Here is a 16292-nt window from a genome sequence, read left to right on the forward strand (position 1 = left end):
GCTATCCAATAATAATTTAACAATCCAAAACAATAATCAACAGAGTAGCCCAACACTGTATTGGTGTTAGTCAAACAGAAGTAACTGATTTTAGAAGTATTTTTATTTCTTTTACTACAAATGATCAACTGTTTACTAGAGGAATACTATTGTATTGCGTTTTAGCCAATAAAACCTTTATTTTCTTATTTAAAAGAGGAAATTAGTAATTTATTTGTACTTTTTAAATGTATTTCTAATATTGTATAAAATTAGTTGAAGTGATTAAATGAAAAATCTGCAGAATGTGCCATTTTTCTTATTTGATTAATCATCAGAATAATTGATTACTAAAATAATCATTAGTTGCAGCCCTGCTTCTTCTTTTGTGTTGAGACCTGTCTTCATTTTGTGTTTAAATCAGATTGTGGACCCCCTGGCCCGAGGCAGAGCTTTCCGTTACCCGGACGAGGTGGACAGTTTACCCAAAACGCCACACACGGTCCATGGGGGCCCCTTCACGCCGGGGGTCACCTCTCTGAGCTCCTTCACCAGCCAGCGCTCTGGGTACAGCCGCCTGCCCAGGCGGAAGAGGGAGTCCGTCGCCCGCATGAGCATCCGAGCCGCATCCAACCTGCTGAGGGTGAGCTGCACTGCAAAAACACAACATCTTACCAAGTAATTTTGGTCTAATTTCTAGTGCAAATATTTTATTACACTTGGAATAAGACAAAGTGACTTAAGTGTAACATTTCACAGGATAAAGAGGCTTGTTTTAAGTAAATTATTCCTTAATATTGATGAAGAAGTTTTAGTTCTGTTGGCATATAAATTAACTTATGAGAAAAATGTCTTGTTACGACTTAAATAATCTGCCAGTGGAACTAGAACTTTTTAAAATCAATATTAATGAATTATTGACTTAAAACAAGCCTCTATATCTTGCTGAAATTTTACTTGTATGTCAGTTTTGTCTTATTTCAAGTTTGCTAAGACATTTGCCCTTGGACGAGGAACAAAAGTACTTGCAGTGTGTGCACCAAAAATAACTCAAAACAACAACAAAAAAATGTGAACAGTCTTTCATCGTTTGTCTTTGTTTTCTTTGTTCTTGCTTGACTTCTAAACAAATTTTTCACATGACTTTACTTTTAAAATTGGATAATAAACTAATCAATTAATCGTCCAATAAATTAAAAGGAGCTTGATAATTTTAATTTGCACACTAAAAAAAGAAAACAGGTGATCCAACTTATGAAAAATGTGAATTTATTGCAAGTAATCAAATTTAGTTTATCCAAGGAAATATACGATTAAATAACAATTTGATTACACGTAACAAATTAACACATTTTTTTAAAGTTGGATTTCCATCCTCTTTTTTTCAGTGCATAATTGTTTGTTTTCCTCCTAGCAAGCAGGAGAAACACTAGTTATGTTATTCAAATGGAGAAGTTTTCTTGTTAGTTTGCACGTTTTCTTTTGCTCTGCCTTTTTTTCTGTCTGAGCCTAATCAATAATACTTTTTAAAAGGTAATTTTGTTTTACAGTAAAGTCATAATCCTTTTTTTTTTTATTATTGTTTTGATTATTTATTTTGGATGTTTTGAAATGTCTCCCAGCTCCAGAGTTAGGTGTTCTTTAGAAACCAACGTTTGATTTTTTTGTTTTTGTGCGTTGTTTTGTCTTTAACATTATTTTACTGGTCTCAAAATGACAATATTATTATTTATCGCAATAATTTCTGGGTCAATTTATCATCTATAAAAGTTTGCACCAGCTCGTTATGCATCATCCGACTTTTTTCGTGGCGTTTTTTTCTCTTCAGGGTCGTAGCGGCTTGGCAGATTCACACGGCAAGCTCTTCCCCAGGAAGAGCTTCATCCAGACCCACTGGATGGACGAAGACACTGTGGATTCAGCAGACACCACCTCTGCATCGCTTTTCTTCAGCAAGGTCAGCAGCGACCGATTGTTATCCTGTCATCAGTTTCCTAAAACTGGAGTCACTTTTGTATCATCTTATTTGACCTTTTCCCGCCCTGCGGTCTTGGACGTGCAGGTTGATGCTGAGATGTACTCTATGGCGGATGATGTGTTTGAATCACCTCCCATGTCGGCCTCTCCCGCATCCACAAAGGAGTTCCCCAGCCTGTGAGTTAGCAGCCGAATCCAACAAAATCTAAACCAAACTTTCTCAGGCCAAGGACAACTAACCTGAAACTGACCACACAAGCTGAAATTAAAATCTTAGTCTCACTGTCTTTGTTCCTCCTAATGAGAAGGATGGGGCTGTTTTGTGAATGTGACCAGCCTCAATAAATCCATGAACAAGTTGTTTTGAGTTATTTACAGACTCTGAAAGTTTGGATTCTCAGCTTATAATATATTACAGTGCAACACAGACAACTTGACAGGCTTCTTAAAGAAAGGAGGAATAATAATGATGATAAATAAAAAGCATTTTTTTATCTAAAAGGAATATATCAAGTTCTAAAAGTCACAAACGTTCACCACAATACATTAAAAAAATGAATAAAATTAGGAATAATACGACCAGTTCCTGCATATTTGGTTATCTAGGAGCCATGATTTTAAGGTGGTAGACATTATTATTATTTTTTATTATTATTGTGACATATAAATACAGGTCTTAGAAATGGGTGTAAATGAAAGACAATAATAGGGAGAAAAAGAGAAATAGGAAAACAGTCCAGTGTGGTACTTGTGTATTTGTAGCTTTGTAGAAAATTGTTTTTAAAGACTTGCACATTTTTACGCTGTCTGGTATTTTATTCCAGTTGTGAGAAGCTTTCACTGAAAATTAGTTTTAAATGTTAATGTAACCTGATTGTAAAGAGATCAGACAGGTGATAGTCACTTCATAGAGCTAATAGTTAGAGATTAATGCAGAGATGGATACAAATTACAATACCGGTAATTTTTTAAAGGTGGTTGCAGTTTAACGTGCAAAAAAATTGCAGTTCCTTTTAAAGCTTTTGCACAAATAAAAACCAAGTCCTTCAGTGTTTTTTTTTTTTTCCCCGAAGAGTTTTTGCGGCGCTAGTGGCTCGTATTTTTTGTACAGTGGCAGACAGGAAGAGGAGAGGGGGGAAGACATGCGGTAAAGGTCGTCGGGACCGGGACTCGAACCCGCGACGTCCGCGTCGAGGACTAAGGCCTCCAAACGTGGGGCGTGCTAACCCCCTGCGCCACCACAGCACGCCCCAGTCCTTCAGTGTTTTAATCTGAATATTTTCTCTGTCTGTCTGCAGTAAGGATGCCTCTGTGAAGACCCCCATCGCAGCGCCTGAAAAGGCTCTTCCTCCTCGCGGCCGCCGCATCGCTTCCCAGGTGAAGCATTTTGCGTTTGACAAAAAGAAGCGTGACTACGGCATGGGCGTGGTGGGCAAATGGTTGAACCGAAACTACCGACGCAGCCTTAGCAGCAACGTCCAGAAGCAGCTGGACGACTTCCACAGCCACAGGTCAGAAACCACGCAGAGTTACTGCAAACTAAATGATTATCTACATACTGTAATCAGTTAATTGGCTCAAACTTAGACAGTTTTGTTAGCAATGCTAGTAAAATAAATTAGATTTTACTGCAGCAGCATAATCTGACACTGAAAAAGTAGAAACATTTGACTTTTTAAACTATTTGTGTTTTAAAAAAGCACAAATAAAATTAAGGCCTTGGAGAAAGATGGATTTTTCTATTTGGTGCATCGTCTATTTCAGCTTCTTCAACATCTGATTCACTGGAAACGGTTAGAAAATAACAAGTCTATGTGTCACATAATAATTATACCCCAAAGAAACAAATAATCAACAATTATAAGTTCCTAGAATTTATGATGTACTTAAATTAAATAAAATGTGTCTTATTTTAGTTCCAGTAATTGTGCAACTGGTGTTTATTTTAAAACATTTTCCTAAATCTGGATTTATTGTCTCCTCTGAATAAAAGCACACAAACTAAATGTTTGATTTTTCTGTTTCAGTGTAAAATTATGGCACTATAATCATATATCTTTATTTATTAACATTTTTTTCGCATATCTTGTAACTAATTATCAACATTTTGAGAGCTTAGAGAGAGAAACCTAACTTGATGAAATCTGAATTTTGCAGAGAGATTGATAAATAACATTAGTTCTTTGCTGGTTTGTTGTAATTTCCTTCTGTAATGTGACATTTAAAATGACTGAAACTACATTTTTCACAGTTTTAATCTCTTTCTGTTGCCTTAAAGTGATTTGAGACTTTCTGTCATGAATTTCCAGGCCCTACTTTACCTACTGGATAACATTTGTCCACGTTATTATCACACTGCTGGCCTGCTGCACATATGGTTTTGCCCCTGTGGGGTTTTCACAGCACTCCAAAACTGAACTAGTGAGTGAATTTTCTTTTCCCCAAACCACCAGGAATAAGTTGTGCTTTAAAACATTATTCTGCGCAATTATTCTGGTTAATTATGGCACTCTGTCGCCCTCTACAGGTGCTGAAGAACAAAGGCATTTATGAAAGTGTAAAGTTTATCCAACAGGAGAACTTCTGGATTGGACCGAGCTCTGTGAGTCTGCTGCTTTACTGTACATTGTTTTCACTCCACAATCAGGATGCATTTGATATTTACAGATATTAAAATACGAGCATCCGCTGCCTGAAATAAACTTCCAGTCCAGAGAAACTGTGTGATGTAGTCACTGTTAGGTGAGATATTTTTGTTCTAGTGCAGGTTTCCACCATGATCATTTCTGACCATGTTTTCCCTCAAAGCTGAGAAAAAAATGTTTATGAAAAATTGGTTGTCATAAGCATAATTTTTCTGGTATGGTTTTGTCTCCCGAGTTTTGCATTTTTCTAATGTACTGCTAAAAACTAGTGATGTTGCTAAGAATATTTGTTCAATGTTACAGCAGCTGGCATTTGCCAGTTATTTCAACTGACAAATACAACCCAAATCCTACTTTTTACGATAATCTGAAAGGCGTAATTTCCACCTTTTCCTCCCCAAAAGTATCTGTTTGTGCCGCTTATAATTTGGATTAAATTGGATACGTATCCTATTTAATGCAAATGCTTTTTTGAAAGCATCTGCAGTCTGAATGGTCATAAAACTTTTGTCATTGGTGTGAGACATGCATCATAATTTGTTCCAACTGCAGATGTAAATGATAATTAATCAATAATATCAATTCTCCAACAAAGATCATTGTTATAGTAGTTGTGCTTTCTTCTTATTAGCTTTTTTCTTGTTATGATCTTGTGACGACACTATCGGCTCCCTCAGCTGAATAAATGTTGATATCAATCCATAAACGGCTTCATCCATTATTGCTTTAGTAAACAGTGTGACGTTTTTCTCCTGAACGCTTTGGGGATGTAAACCGCTCACACAGAAATCTGATTGTGATCGAGCCACGCAAAAAAATCTGATTTCAGCAAAACAGCTGGATTTTCTATGTAGACACAGTAGATCTCTCTGAGTTTCTTCATTTGTTGAACTTTACGATGTTTCGTTTTATCTTCCAGGAGGATCTAATCCACCTCGGGGCAAAGTTCTCGCCCTGCATGCGGCAGGACGAGCAGATAGTCCGGTTGATCCAGAAAGACAAAGATCTGGAAAGGGAATCTGGATGTTGCATTCAGAATGATAACTCTGGATGTGTCCAGACACTCATGGCCGACTGCTCGGTATTTTATTCAAGATTTTCCACATAGTTTCTCTGCTGTGATGCTCTTTCCTGAAACACTGATTTACCTTTATCAAATTACCAAGTGTGGTAGATTAGGTGGTGCAACTAACAGAAAATTATTTTTATTTCAGTTGGTAAATTACTTGACATTTATAGTTTTAAGGCATTCTGTGTTACATATACAGATCTGGAAAAAATGAAGAGATGACTTAAAAGTATCAGTTTCTCTGATTTTACTTTTTATAGGTTTATGTTTGAGTAAAGTGAACATTGTTGTTTTATTCTATGAACTACTGACAACATGTCTCTGAAATTCCAAGCAAAAATTTAGTAATTATTAGCAGAAAATGAGAAATGGTCAAAATAAGGAAAAAGATGCAGTGCTTTAAGATATCAAATAATGCAAAGAAAACAAGTTGATATTCATTTAGAAACAACAATGCTAATGTTTTAACTCAGGAAGAGTTCAGAAATCTATGTTTGGTGGAAAAAGGAGGAGGTTTTTAATGGGGTTCAGTTAATTTTTAATTTTGTAAATTTTATTTACTCCAAAAATTGATTACTAAAGTAATCGTAAGTTGCAGCCAAATATATTTGAAGGGAATTAATTTCCCTAGATTTTATTTTAGGGTGTCACAGTTGAAGATTCTAATATTTTTAGATTTTCTTGTACAAAATTTAAAAAGACAAAATACATCAAAGTTGGTGTTCGTCACTTTCTACAGTGTGTACATTTTTTTGTAGAGTTTTATCCTGTGAAGAATTGAAAACTCTAAACGTTTGAATAATTTCATGCAGGAGACGCTGGCCACCTTCACGAAGTCTAATAATGTAACTACGGACCGGTCTTCTGGCGTCGTCTGCCATCAGGATCCCAAGTGAGGACAGAAAATGTTTCTGCTGCGACTGATGTATAAAAACACAAAATGCTGGTTGACTGAAAATCTCATCTGTTGTGTTGATAAGCGTGTGTGAGGAGCCAGCCTCGTCTCCGCCTCACCAATGGCCAGACGACATCACCAGGTGGCCGGTGAGCAAACACACTGATGGCTATGAAATAACCTCAGACATTGTGGTTCCCTGTTTAATTTAAACTAATGTTCTTTAAGGGTTTCAGAGGAAACTTTAAATTTCTGATCATTTCTTTTGGCAGATCTGCACCCAACCCAGAAAGTTCAACAACACAGGCCTCAAACACATGGACTGCACCATTAAAGGTCGACCCTGCTGCATAGGCACTAAGGGCAGGTGGGAATGATTTTCAGAAATCTCTTCAGTTTTTAGTCATCTGCTGGTCCGCATTGCCGGCAATAAGTCGGGCTCGTTTCCGGTGCGAGTTGGACTCCAGTTGGACTGCCCTTTGTCACAGATGCTGTCCATTACTTTCATGGACAGAAGTTCACCTGGAGGCGTGTATGTTGAGGGGATCCGTTTTGGTGATCCAAAACGGATCCCCTCAACATGATCCGTTTTGGTGATCACGGTCTTCATTACGACCGTGATCTTCATCAGGTCGTGATCTATAGCTTTCACTGGAGCGGTTCGCGGCTGAGTCAGAATTCTTTGAACCAGGGGCATAGTAGGCAGGAAATATTTACAAGGAAGATTTTTAATTTAAAATGTAAATTGTATATGTTTTTGTGCAGTTTTGGCTTAATTACTGCTCTGACTGTGTTGTTCTTTTATCAAATTCAGGTCTGTATGCTCCAGTTAATGATTAATCGATTACTAAATTAGTTGAGGATTATTTGAATAATTGATCAATCACAAATAATTGTTCAAAACAGCTCCAAAGTGATTTAAACCTTGATTATTCTCAAATATCTGCACAGTCTTACAAAAAATAATTAACAACATTGACTCTTTACAAGTGGTTTCATCCATATATACATTTATTTTCTTGCTTATTGTTTGTTAATTAAATAAAATCAAAACATATCTTCAGTCAGTTCTATGGTATCAATTTTTAATTTGTGAAAATATATCAAACTGTGATTTTGTGCACCTCACCATTTTGTCCGTCCCTGCTGCAGATGTGAGATCACAACCAGAGAGTACTGCACTTTCATGCATGGCTACTTCCATGAGGAGGCCACACTCTGCTCACAGGTACTGTGTGCAGTGTATATTATATAATAATATATATTATTATATAATATATAATTTATATTGCTATTTTCATCCTGTAGTTTGTACTATAAAGTACCTATTTTTCATTTAGCTTAACCAATTCTGATTATTTTTTCTTCAAAATCGCTGAATTTTCTCATTTTCCCATTCAAATGCTCCAAAGCACAGCAGGTGAGGCAGCAGCGAGCTGATTGCGCAACTTCTCGCTAACTTCACTGGCTGCCAGTCTATGAGAGCATGTTCCTCCTGTCTGTACGTCGCCAATAAAATGGTTAAAAAACATTTGATATATGAACTGATTTTACATCATTTTGCATATTTATATAATGCACAGTGTTTTTTTGTGTCACCAACTGTGTGTGTAACGTGTTTCGTGTGCTGAGGAGCGATCAGAAACGGCAGAGAACAGATTCGAGGTGAGGCAGGCAGTTCTCTTGCCTCATGGCAGGGGGCGCTCATGATCCCAGACATTGTGACTCCACAACCGCAGAGTAAGAGACGGCTAGCCATGGAGCTAGCCATACAGTAGAGTCAAGTGCAGCGATATATTTATAGTTTTCTCCTCTTACCACAGCAATCACTTGTTAATAATAGCTAAATAAACAATAAGCCTAAAACCATACCACTACAACAGACTGAATGTTCTGCTCTTTGTGTGGGAAATATCTGGGTTTTTTGTTGCGCTGTTGTCAGTTGCTATGGCAACGAGTCTGCTCGTAGCTGCGCTGATACAGAGAGTGATAAAGACGTGGTTTTTAGTTGTACTTTAACGGGGTTCCCTTTGCTGTGGAGCACAGCACGAAATTAATAATATCTACATGTCCAAGTTTGATTGAGTTAACGGAATTATTTTACGGCGGCAGCGCGGCTATGCATGACACGTTAAAGAATAGCCTTTTTGCCCTCCGGCGTTGTCCGCATGCGCGAAATTTCCATATGTAAACAATAGCTTGCAGGGGGTCTATATTTGTAAATGTGATAATGATTAAGTCAGTGCCTCACCAGCTATGAACCTCACCGCACCTCACTGACTGTGTGTCTGTGCTTCTGTTAGTGAGATAGTTTTGTTTCTGATCGCTGTGTTCTGTCGCAGGTCCATTGTCTGGCTGATGTCTGCGGTTTGCTGCCCTTCCTGAATCCAGACGTTCCCGATCAGTTCTACCGGCTGTGGCTTTCCCTCTTCCTCCATGCTGGGTGCGACTCAGGCAGACCACCGACGAACTCTCACAAAATAAAACGACTTGTTTGATTTCTGGAAGCTAAACAGGATCTACTATGCAAAATTCACATTTTGAATGTTTGTTATACTTCCTTTTGTGAATCTATTGCTTCTAAACACAACCAAAAAAAAAACACCCATCTGGTTTTTGGCAAGAAGGTAACAAATTTTGGTGACTGGAAAATGAGCTCCAGAAAAAACCTCCAGAATGTAAAGTAACAAATCATCAGGAGCTGCGCTGTTACCCAGCAACCACAGCAAATCCCAACCATTACTTAGCAACCAATTACTTAGCAACCAAAGTGGAGCTCCACCATGTTTGGTCAGCTGGTTTTACCGCTGTATGTGCTGTACAATGGCTGCTGGAAAAAGACAAGTGTTTTGTTGTTCACTTCCCATACAGAAACTACTTGCTGCATTCTTGTTGGTTGTACAAGAGGCTCCACTTGTGCTTTTCAAAAATGTACAGTTGCATATGTGCGCATTTATTTGCAGCCATTTTCTCATGCGAGTGTAAACGTTGAGTTGGAGGCGTGGCCAGCAGCACCTTATTTGAATTTAATGTGACAAGAGGCCATAAAACAGCTGAAAATAGGCAGAACTGATCAGACTAAAATCTCATTAGCTAAGAAAAATGTAATGAATGTGTTTTGTAAAGCCCATGGAGCTATCCTAATCAAATAGGTGAGCAGTTCACTCACATGAGCTCCATAATACTCAGAGCACAAGGGAAATCCCTCACGTTCACGTTTACCCCTTTTAATTTGAACAAGCAGAGCAAAGAGCTTAGTGATTTGAGTGATTTGAGCAACCATAGCACACTTTCTTTCTAACAGATTTCTCTGTGTGTGTGTGTGTGTGTGTGTGTGTGTGTGTGTGTGTGTGTGTGTGTGTGTGTGTGTGTGTGTGTGTGTGTGTGTGTGTGTGTGTGTAGGCTCTTTCACTGTGCCGTGTCGGTGATCTTCCAGATGACCGTACTCAGAGACCTGGAGAAGCTGGCAGGTTGGGCCCGCATCTCCATCATCTACATCTTCAGTGGCATCACCGGAAACCTGGCCTCTGCTTTGTTCCTCCCCTACAGAGCCGAGGTGAGCTCTCGGCGTGAATTTGTGTGTGCAAAAGGTCGCACACAACCTGACGGTGAAAACACGTCAGCAGCTGCGTTTCCGTTACAAATGTGCGCAAAACTTTGTTGATGTTCCAGTAATATTGCATAAACATAATTTTGCAATTGTTGTGTTTTCACTGAATAAGAAACACAAATAAAATCAAGTGTGAATAGGTTTGTTGACATGATAATTAATGGGCTCTTTGCACGTACAGCGCTGAAGTCACATCCGCATGAGTGAAATGCGTCTTTCTTGTTTCCGCTTTGAGTTACCATGACAGCTAGAAAAGACAAAGTCGTATTACAAACGCAAATAAAGCAATACTATGAACATTGTTGTCTTCCAAACAAAATGGGCTTTTAAGTTTTCATGGATTGCCCAGCGATAATAAATTAATAAGACGGTGGCTCGTTGCTACCAGTTAAAGCTAACGCCGCACAGCAAAGTTTACAGCCTTAACTTCACTCCGGATCAACTTCTTCAGCCTTAAACTACCCTGGGGAGACGGATGGTAAATAAAGGAGCCGTCTCTGTGTTATTTCCATGGAATCACGTCTGTATTCAGCCGAGCAACCGCCTGTACACACCGCTGTAAAAACCATTCTATTTGAGCTCTTCACAAGGAGCATTCAAAAGTAATAAATCTAAATAACATGGAGACCTTAAGGAACACGGCCATATTTTTCTAAAAGCAACAACTCTGAACCTGAACAGTCAGCTGAACTAGAACTCCGACACCAGAGCTGCTCTACTGTTAAGCTATGGGCTTGTTGTTCCTCCTGCTTCAGAAGCAAAAAGCCTGAACCTAAAATCCCCCGTTAGTTAGTCTCTGACACTAACGACAATAAACACATATTATATACTTGAAAATAAGTACAAAATAAGGTAAAAACATCTCCATTAGAATGGATTAAAAGGTTTAGATACTTAAATAGCATATTTTTCCAAGACAAATGTCCGAGAATATTGCCTACTAGCATAAGCTAAAGTTAATGTTAGCCACAAAGTTTAAAGAAAGTAAAACTCGCCTTCGTATCTGTGAACGTATAACGAGGCGTACATCTTAAAACCTTTTTCCAGCTTACTTGTTGGGGCTTCGGATTGATGTATATCATTAATTGTTACCTTGGACGAGCCCTGCAAGCACCGAGTGGAAAGTGCCATTTTGTGTGTGTTCAATAGACCGGAAACGACCGAGCCGCTATTCCCCGAACGCGGAAGCTGACATGGAAAGAACCCATTAAACAACTTGCAGCGCCATCAATCTCCCGCTACTTCCTGTCAGCTTCTTCTTTGTGGTTTGCCCCAGTGGCAACATCCGGCTGTTGGTCATGTGACTTGTGTGATGCAAAATAAACCAATTTTGATGCAGCCAACAAAACCATCTCATCCTAGCAGCAAAATGTAAAAACAAATTCTGTCCAATTGTAGTTTAACTTCCTGTTTCACGACGTCTCTTGAAAGCCGAACCTGCAAAATGAAGAAATGTGACGTTAAACAGTAACATTTGCTCCTTTTCTTTTTTTTTTTTTTTTTTTTCAAAATCACTTTGAGATATTCTGTGAGTTTGTTTATGCTGTTTGGTGTCAAAAGGTTTGTTAGTTACTTCCTGTAATAACTTAGGTTAACTCATTACTACATTCATGACGAAACTACATCACTTGTTTGGGAGAATTTCTCCTCCAAAGTGTCTGGTCAGGTGAGCTGATGGAAAGGAGAAGCCGTTCTGTTAGTTCACAAGATTAAAACGTGAGAGAAAGTATCAGAGTCAGCCAAGGCTACGTCTCTGGATAAGTAGATTTTCTCACTAGTAACACCAGTTTTTGTCCCATAAAAGGGGAAAAACATAAAATAGTAATAAAATTGGCATGTAGAGAAATAGCAGTCTTGATTATGGTTCTTTTACCCACATGTGAGGTTGGAAAGCCCACTTTTCTTATTAGGAGATTAGCCTAATGCCTTTGTGTGGGTTAACAAAGGCAACTGCCTCAGTGCTTGGTGAATGGGATTACTTTTTCAGTTTAAATAAAAACAATTGTAGCAAAGTCCGGCCTTGTCTGGGTTCCCTTAGCTCCACACGTGTCGATGAAGAAGAAGTTAATCCTGAGACTTGTTCCCTCTCTGATGCTGTTCAACTTAAACATGGCTTAAATAAAAAACAAAACATGTTATTTTATCGATTCTGTAAGATGGTGGCGTGTGGCGTACAGTGACACGAGAGCCGGCACCCAACTCTCCTCATCCCTGACCGTCCCGCAGGTCTTTAAATACCAGTAGCGACCCGAGGAAGCACATGCAACACACGACACATGCCGGTCAATCCACTTAAAGAGGCGCTTTAAGTAGATTATACTGTCAGCGGTAAGTCATGGAGCCTTATGGAAAAATAACGCAAACAGCAGCACTTAGGATGGAAGGAGCGTGAGTTTAGATTCGTCAAGGATAGGAACCTAAAATAGACTGTAACATTGCTCCTTTCTTGTTTTAAATGAGAGATGGAGAAGTATCTATGCCAGTTGTCCTTGTTTTAATTATTACAATAAGTAATGCCAACCAGAATACTCTCCATTGCTACTTTGTGGCTACATCCACATTGAAGTCCGGACGGCCCAATTCTGACCTTTTCACCCCCATTCAGACATGTGTCAGATTGTTTCCGGTGTCAGCAGTCTGAACGGTCATGACCCATTTTATCCAACTTTTACATCATTGATGTGAGAAATACGTCAAATTCTGCATCAGCAGAAACCAAATATGTGAAATCAGAGTGTAAGTAATGGCAGAAAATTATAATTCTGAAAATCTGAACGCATAGAGCATCACAACACACTGTAAAACATTTGAGCCGCATTTAGTTGTGTCTACTATCTTCTACTCTTTAAGTCAAATAAATTTTGTGAATTTTAGATTTTGAACCTAAATGTGAATTTGTGAAAGTAAGTTAACTTTTTATTAATTTTCTCAAACCTCCAAGAGTTGAATAAACTAGCTTTTAGGCTTAAAAAACTGAAAGAAGAAAAAGACAGGAGTGGGAACTATTTCCCAGAATGCTTAGCGGCTTGTTTCTGTTAATTAATAAATTATTAATTTTAATAAAATTCATCATCAAATCAGAAATTTTGTTCATGCAATTTGAAACCAGAATTTAAATTATTCTAAAGTAAAATAAGTTGTTATTTTAACTTGATAATGTGAGTAAAATAATAGAGAAATGTGGCTCTTTAATGAGGTAAGGGTAGTTTATTCCTTTCATATTGTGAAATAATTGTTTTAAATTGCAGCATTAAGTTAAAACTCACAATTCAAGATTAATGAACTTAAAAAACAATGTTTAAACAACTTGTCTCTTGTTGTTAAATCAACTTCATGAACTTTAATTTCTGAGTTAAAACCAAAACAATTTTCTTGTCGACTTAAATTGCATTTCCAGTCAGCAGGTGGACTTTCATTTTCAAGGTAACCCACCTTCACATGTTTTACAGTGCATATTCTTACCACTCCACCAGATTCAAAAATGTATCTCTATAAAAATTACAGCTAATGCTCCACAAAACGCTGCTGTTGTTGGTTGACTCTCATTGCTGTTAAGCTTCAACATAAACCTACTTCTTTAAACGTCAACGTCCTTCTCCTGCACACTGATCACTTTAGGGTTATAAATGGTTGACACATACGTCTGATTGCGGTTGCATTAAATTAGTAACATGAACAACACACAAAAGTATCAGATTTCAGCAAATAAATTGGACGTAACCTCAGTTGGAAGCAGCAACAGATGGCTGAACGTCTTTAGCTGCAGGGTCAAAGGAGAGAAAGTTGCCTGCAGGTCAGATACATGCAGAGACGCAAGAGAAGATTTTCCTGACATGTTTTAAGTTCGAAGGTTGAACTCCAGTCTTGATTCTCAAGCGTTTTTGACCGGCAAAATACAAGTATAAGCAGCAGCTTTATTATAGTTTTTGCAGTACTTTCATAGTTTAATGTATTAAATCATGAGGGTCCCTGTGATTCTGGTGCCTAATCCCTTAATTTTTTTGTTAATGTGGAATTTTTTAACATTAAACTAAAATAAAACAAGACATTAAAGCGATAAGGATGTAGGATTTTTTTAAAATACTGTAATGCAATAATCGAGCTGTTTTATGTGCACAACTCTTTGTTGCTGCATAATTCCTCGACTCCAACTGCATAAAGTCATAAAGTAGTTTCATTTCTGTGTAAATAACTGATGCTTAAGCACTTTTAATTCCAAGAGTTTGTTAATAACATTTAAAACATTGAAGCATGCATTTGGAAAATGGCCCGTTTTGCGCCTAATCCTGCTTCTGTTTACCAAAGCAAGTTCTTATTCGTTCAGTGTTCCAGTTTGATGTGTAGTGAAAACACGTTGAGCAACGCTGTGTGGAAACAGTCGCCCGGAAGTGGAGATTATAGTTGTTGTCTCTGGCCAGGAGGAATTAGAAAGAGGAGGACGTTCTGTTCACCTGGTTGGTTAATTATTCTCTGCAGCGCCTCGACTCGGCTCCAGAAACAGGATTCATCCTCAAAGTGACTACAGGTGAAATTCTGGTCAACAATCTGAGCATCAAGGCTCAGATTGTTAAAATTTTGACTTTTGTTCTGTTTGGTTGAGCTGCATCTTTTACTCAGGTTGAAATTTTTACTCCGAAACCTTTTTTTTTGGTATCTGGTAAATAAGTCGCTTCAAAAACTTCTTGATTGTTTAGTCACATTTGACAGGCACTGCACCGTTACCTAGCAACCCCAGTGGAACTCTGCCCATTACGTAGCAACCAGGCTGAGTTCCAGCACATTTGGTCAGCTGGTTTTTACTGCTGTATGCGCTGTACAATGGCTGCTGGAAAAAGACAAGTGTTTTGTTGTTTGCTTCCCATCCAGAAACCACTTGCTACATACTTGTTGGTTGTGCAGGAGGCTCTAGTAATGCTTTTCAAAGATGTACAATTGCATAATTGCGCTTTCGCTCTATTTTGCAGCCATTTTTATTTCCTAGTGTAAATGTAGCGTTTGGGGGTGTGGCCAGCAGCAGCGTATTTGGATTTAAAGTGACAGGACCCCCTAAAACAGCTAATATAATCAGAACTGACCAGACTAAAATCTCTTTATTTAAGAATAATTTTGTGCAGAAAATATGATGAACAAGTTTTGTAAAGCCCATCAATCTATCCTAGCCTGTTCAAGGAAACATTATAAGTCACCTTTAATCGTGTAACCTGTGTGAAGATACACTTCACACCCTCTCATCAACTCAGCTTTTTGGCTGTCTTTGTGGAATAACATTAAAAGCTGATTCAATTCAACTCAGTATATTTGCAGAGTGTCAATTCACAGCTACTGTCGTCTTGAGGCACCTAAAAAAAGAATAATTTCAGTTCAATCACACACTTATTCCAATTAATTCTAGTTATTAAACAGGTCGTTAATCTCAGCTTATTATTCAGATTGGTATAAAAAGTTTTTATCTAAGAAAAAACTTTCACTGACTTGCAGAAATTTCACATTTTGCTTTTGTCCTTTCACAACATGACATTAAAGCAAGAAAAATATAATTTCCTCCCAAGCATACAAACATCCTGTGAAGTGATTGTTAGTTTAAGGAAAATGTAGTTTTAGCCAAAATGCAACTCTGAAACAGTAGCTTGGCTAGCATTTTATCTACAGTGACTCCATTCCGGCCACTGAGTGTGAATGACCTTTGCCCTCTGTGAGTGGATCATGTCTTTCTGTGTGTCTGTGACGTGTGGGTGGAGTGCCACGTCCTTTTTTAGGCTGCTGGTGTTTAATGTGTTCACAGATCACCCATCTGATTAGCCAGCTGACCAGGCCAAGCCTCCAAACTCAGCGCTGACGTCATATTAATCTGCTCACCTTTCCTGCCTGACCCATTCTGCAGCTCTGTACCAGAACTGTATCTATAACTGAGCCACACACTGCAGTGTTGCAAAGCAAAGTAGGATCAGTATCATTTTTAAGATGCATTTATTTTATAAGTATGTTGCTTTTCTTGGTCAGAAAAAAAAATAGTCTTTGAAAACAGTTCCTGTTTGACTGCTGCAACTAATTTTCAGGAAAAAAAAAGATGTGTTTTTTTTTTATTACAGATAAAACCTGATACTAGCGACTTTTCTC

At 38.1% G+C, this 16292-nt stretch overlaps 1 protein-coding gene across 2 annotated transcripts in view; it reads left to right on the forward strand.

Moving 5' to 3' along the window:
- Window positions 1–16292, forward strand: part of LOC114145404 (inactive rhomboid protein 2) — a 52859-nt gene that overhangs the window by 32982 nt on the left and 3585 nt on the right. For both annotated transcript variants that reach the window (XM_028018956.1, XM_028018957.1), the window contains exons 5-17: window positions 404–622; window positions 1808–1936; window positions 2042–2133; window positions 3255–3467; window positions 4266–4377; window positions 4484–4558; window positions 5521–5682; window positions 6483–6562; window positions 6651–6714; window positions 6838–6932; window positions 7718–7793; window positions 8908–9008; window positions 9968–10121. In XM_028018956.1, the coding sequence (XP_027874757.1) occupies window positions 404–622; window positions 1808–1936; window positions 2042–2133; window positions 3255–3467; window positions 4266–4377; window positions 4484–4558; window positions 5521–5682; window positions 6483–6562; window positions 6651–6714; window positions 6838–6932; window positions 7718–7793; window positions 8908–9008; window positions 9968–10121 (1572 nt within the window). The remainder of the gene's footprint in view (window positions 1–403; window positions 623–1807; window positions 1937–2041; window positions 2134–3254; window positions 3468–4265; window positions 4378–4483; window positions 4559–5520; window positions 5683–6482; window positions 6563–6650; window positions 6715–6837; window positions 6933–7717; window positions 7794–8907; window positions 9009–9967; window positions 10122–16292) is intronic.

This window comes from Xiphophorus couchianus, chromosome 5 (assembly GCF_001444195.1).
Source record: "Xiphophorus couchianus chromosome 5, X_couchianus-1.0, whole genome shotgun sequence".
NCBI classification, from domain to species: Eukaryota; Metazoa; Chordata; class Actinopteri; order Cyprinodontiformes; family Poeciliidae; genus Xiphophorus; species Xiphophorus couchianus.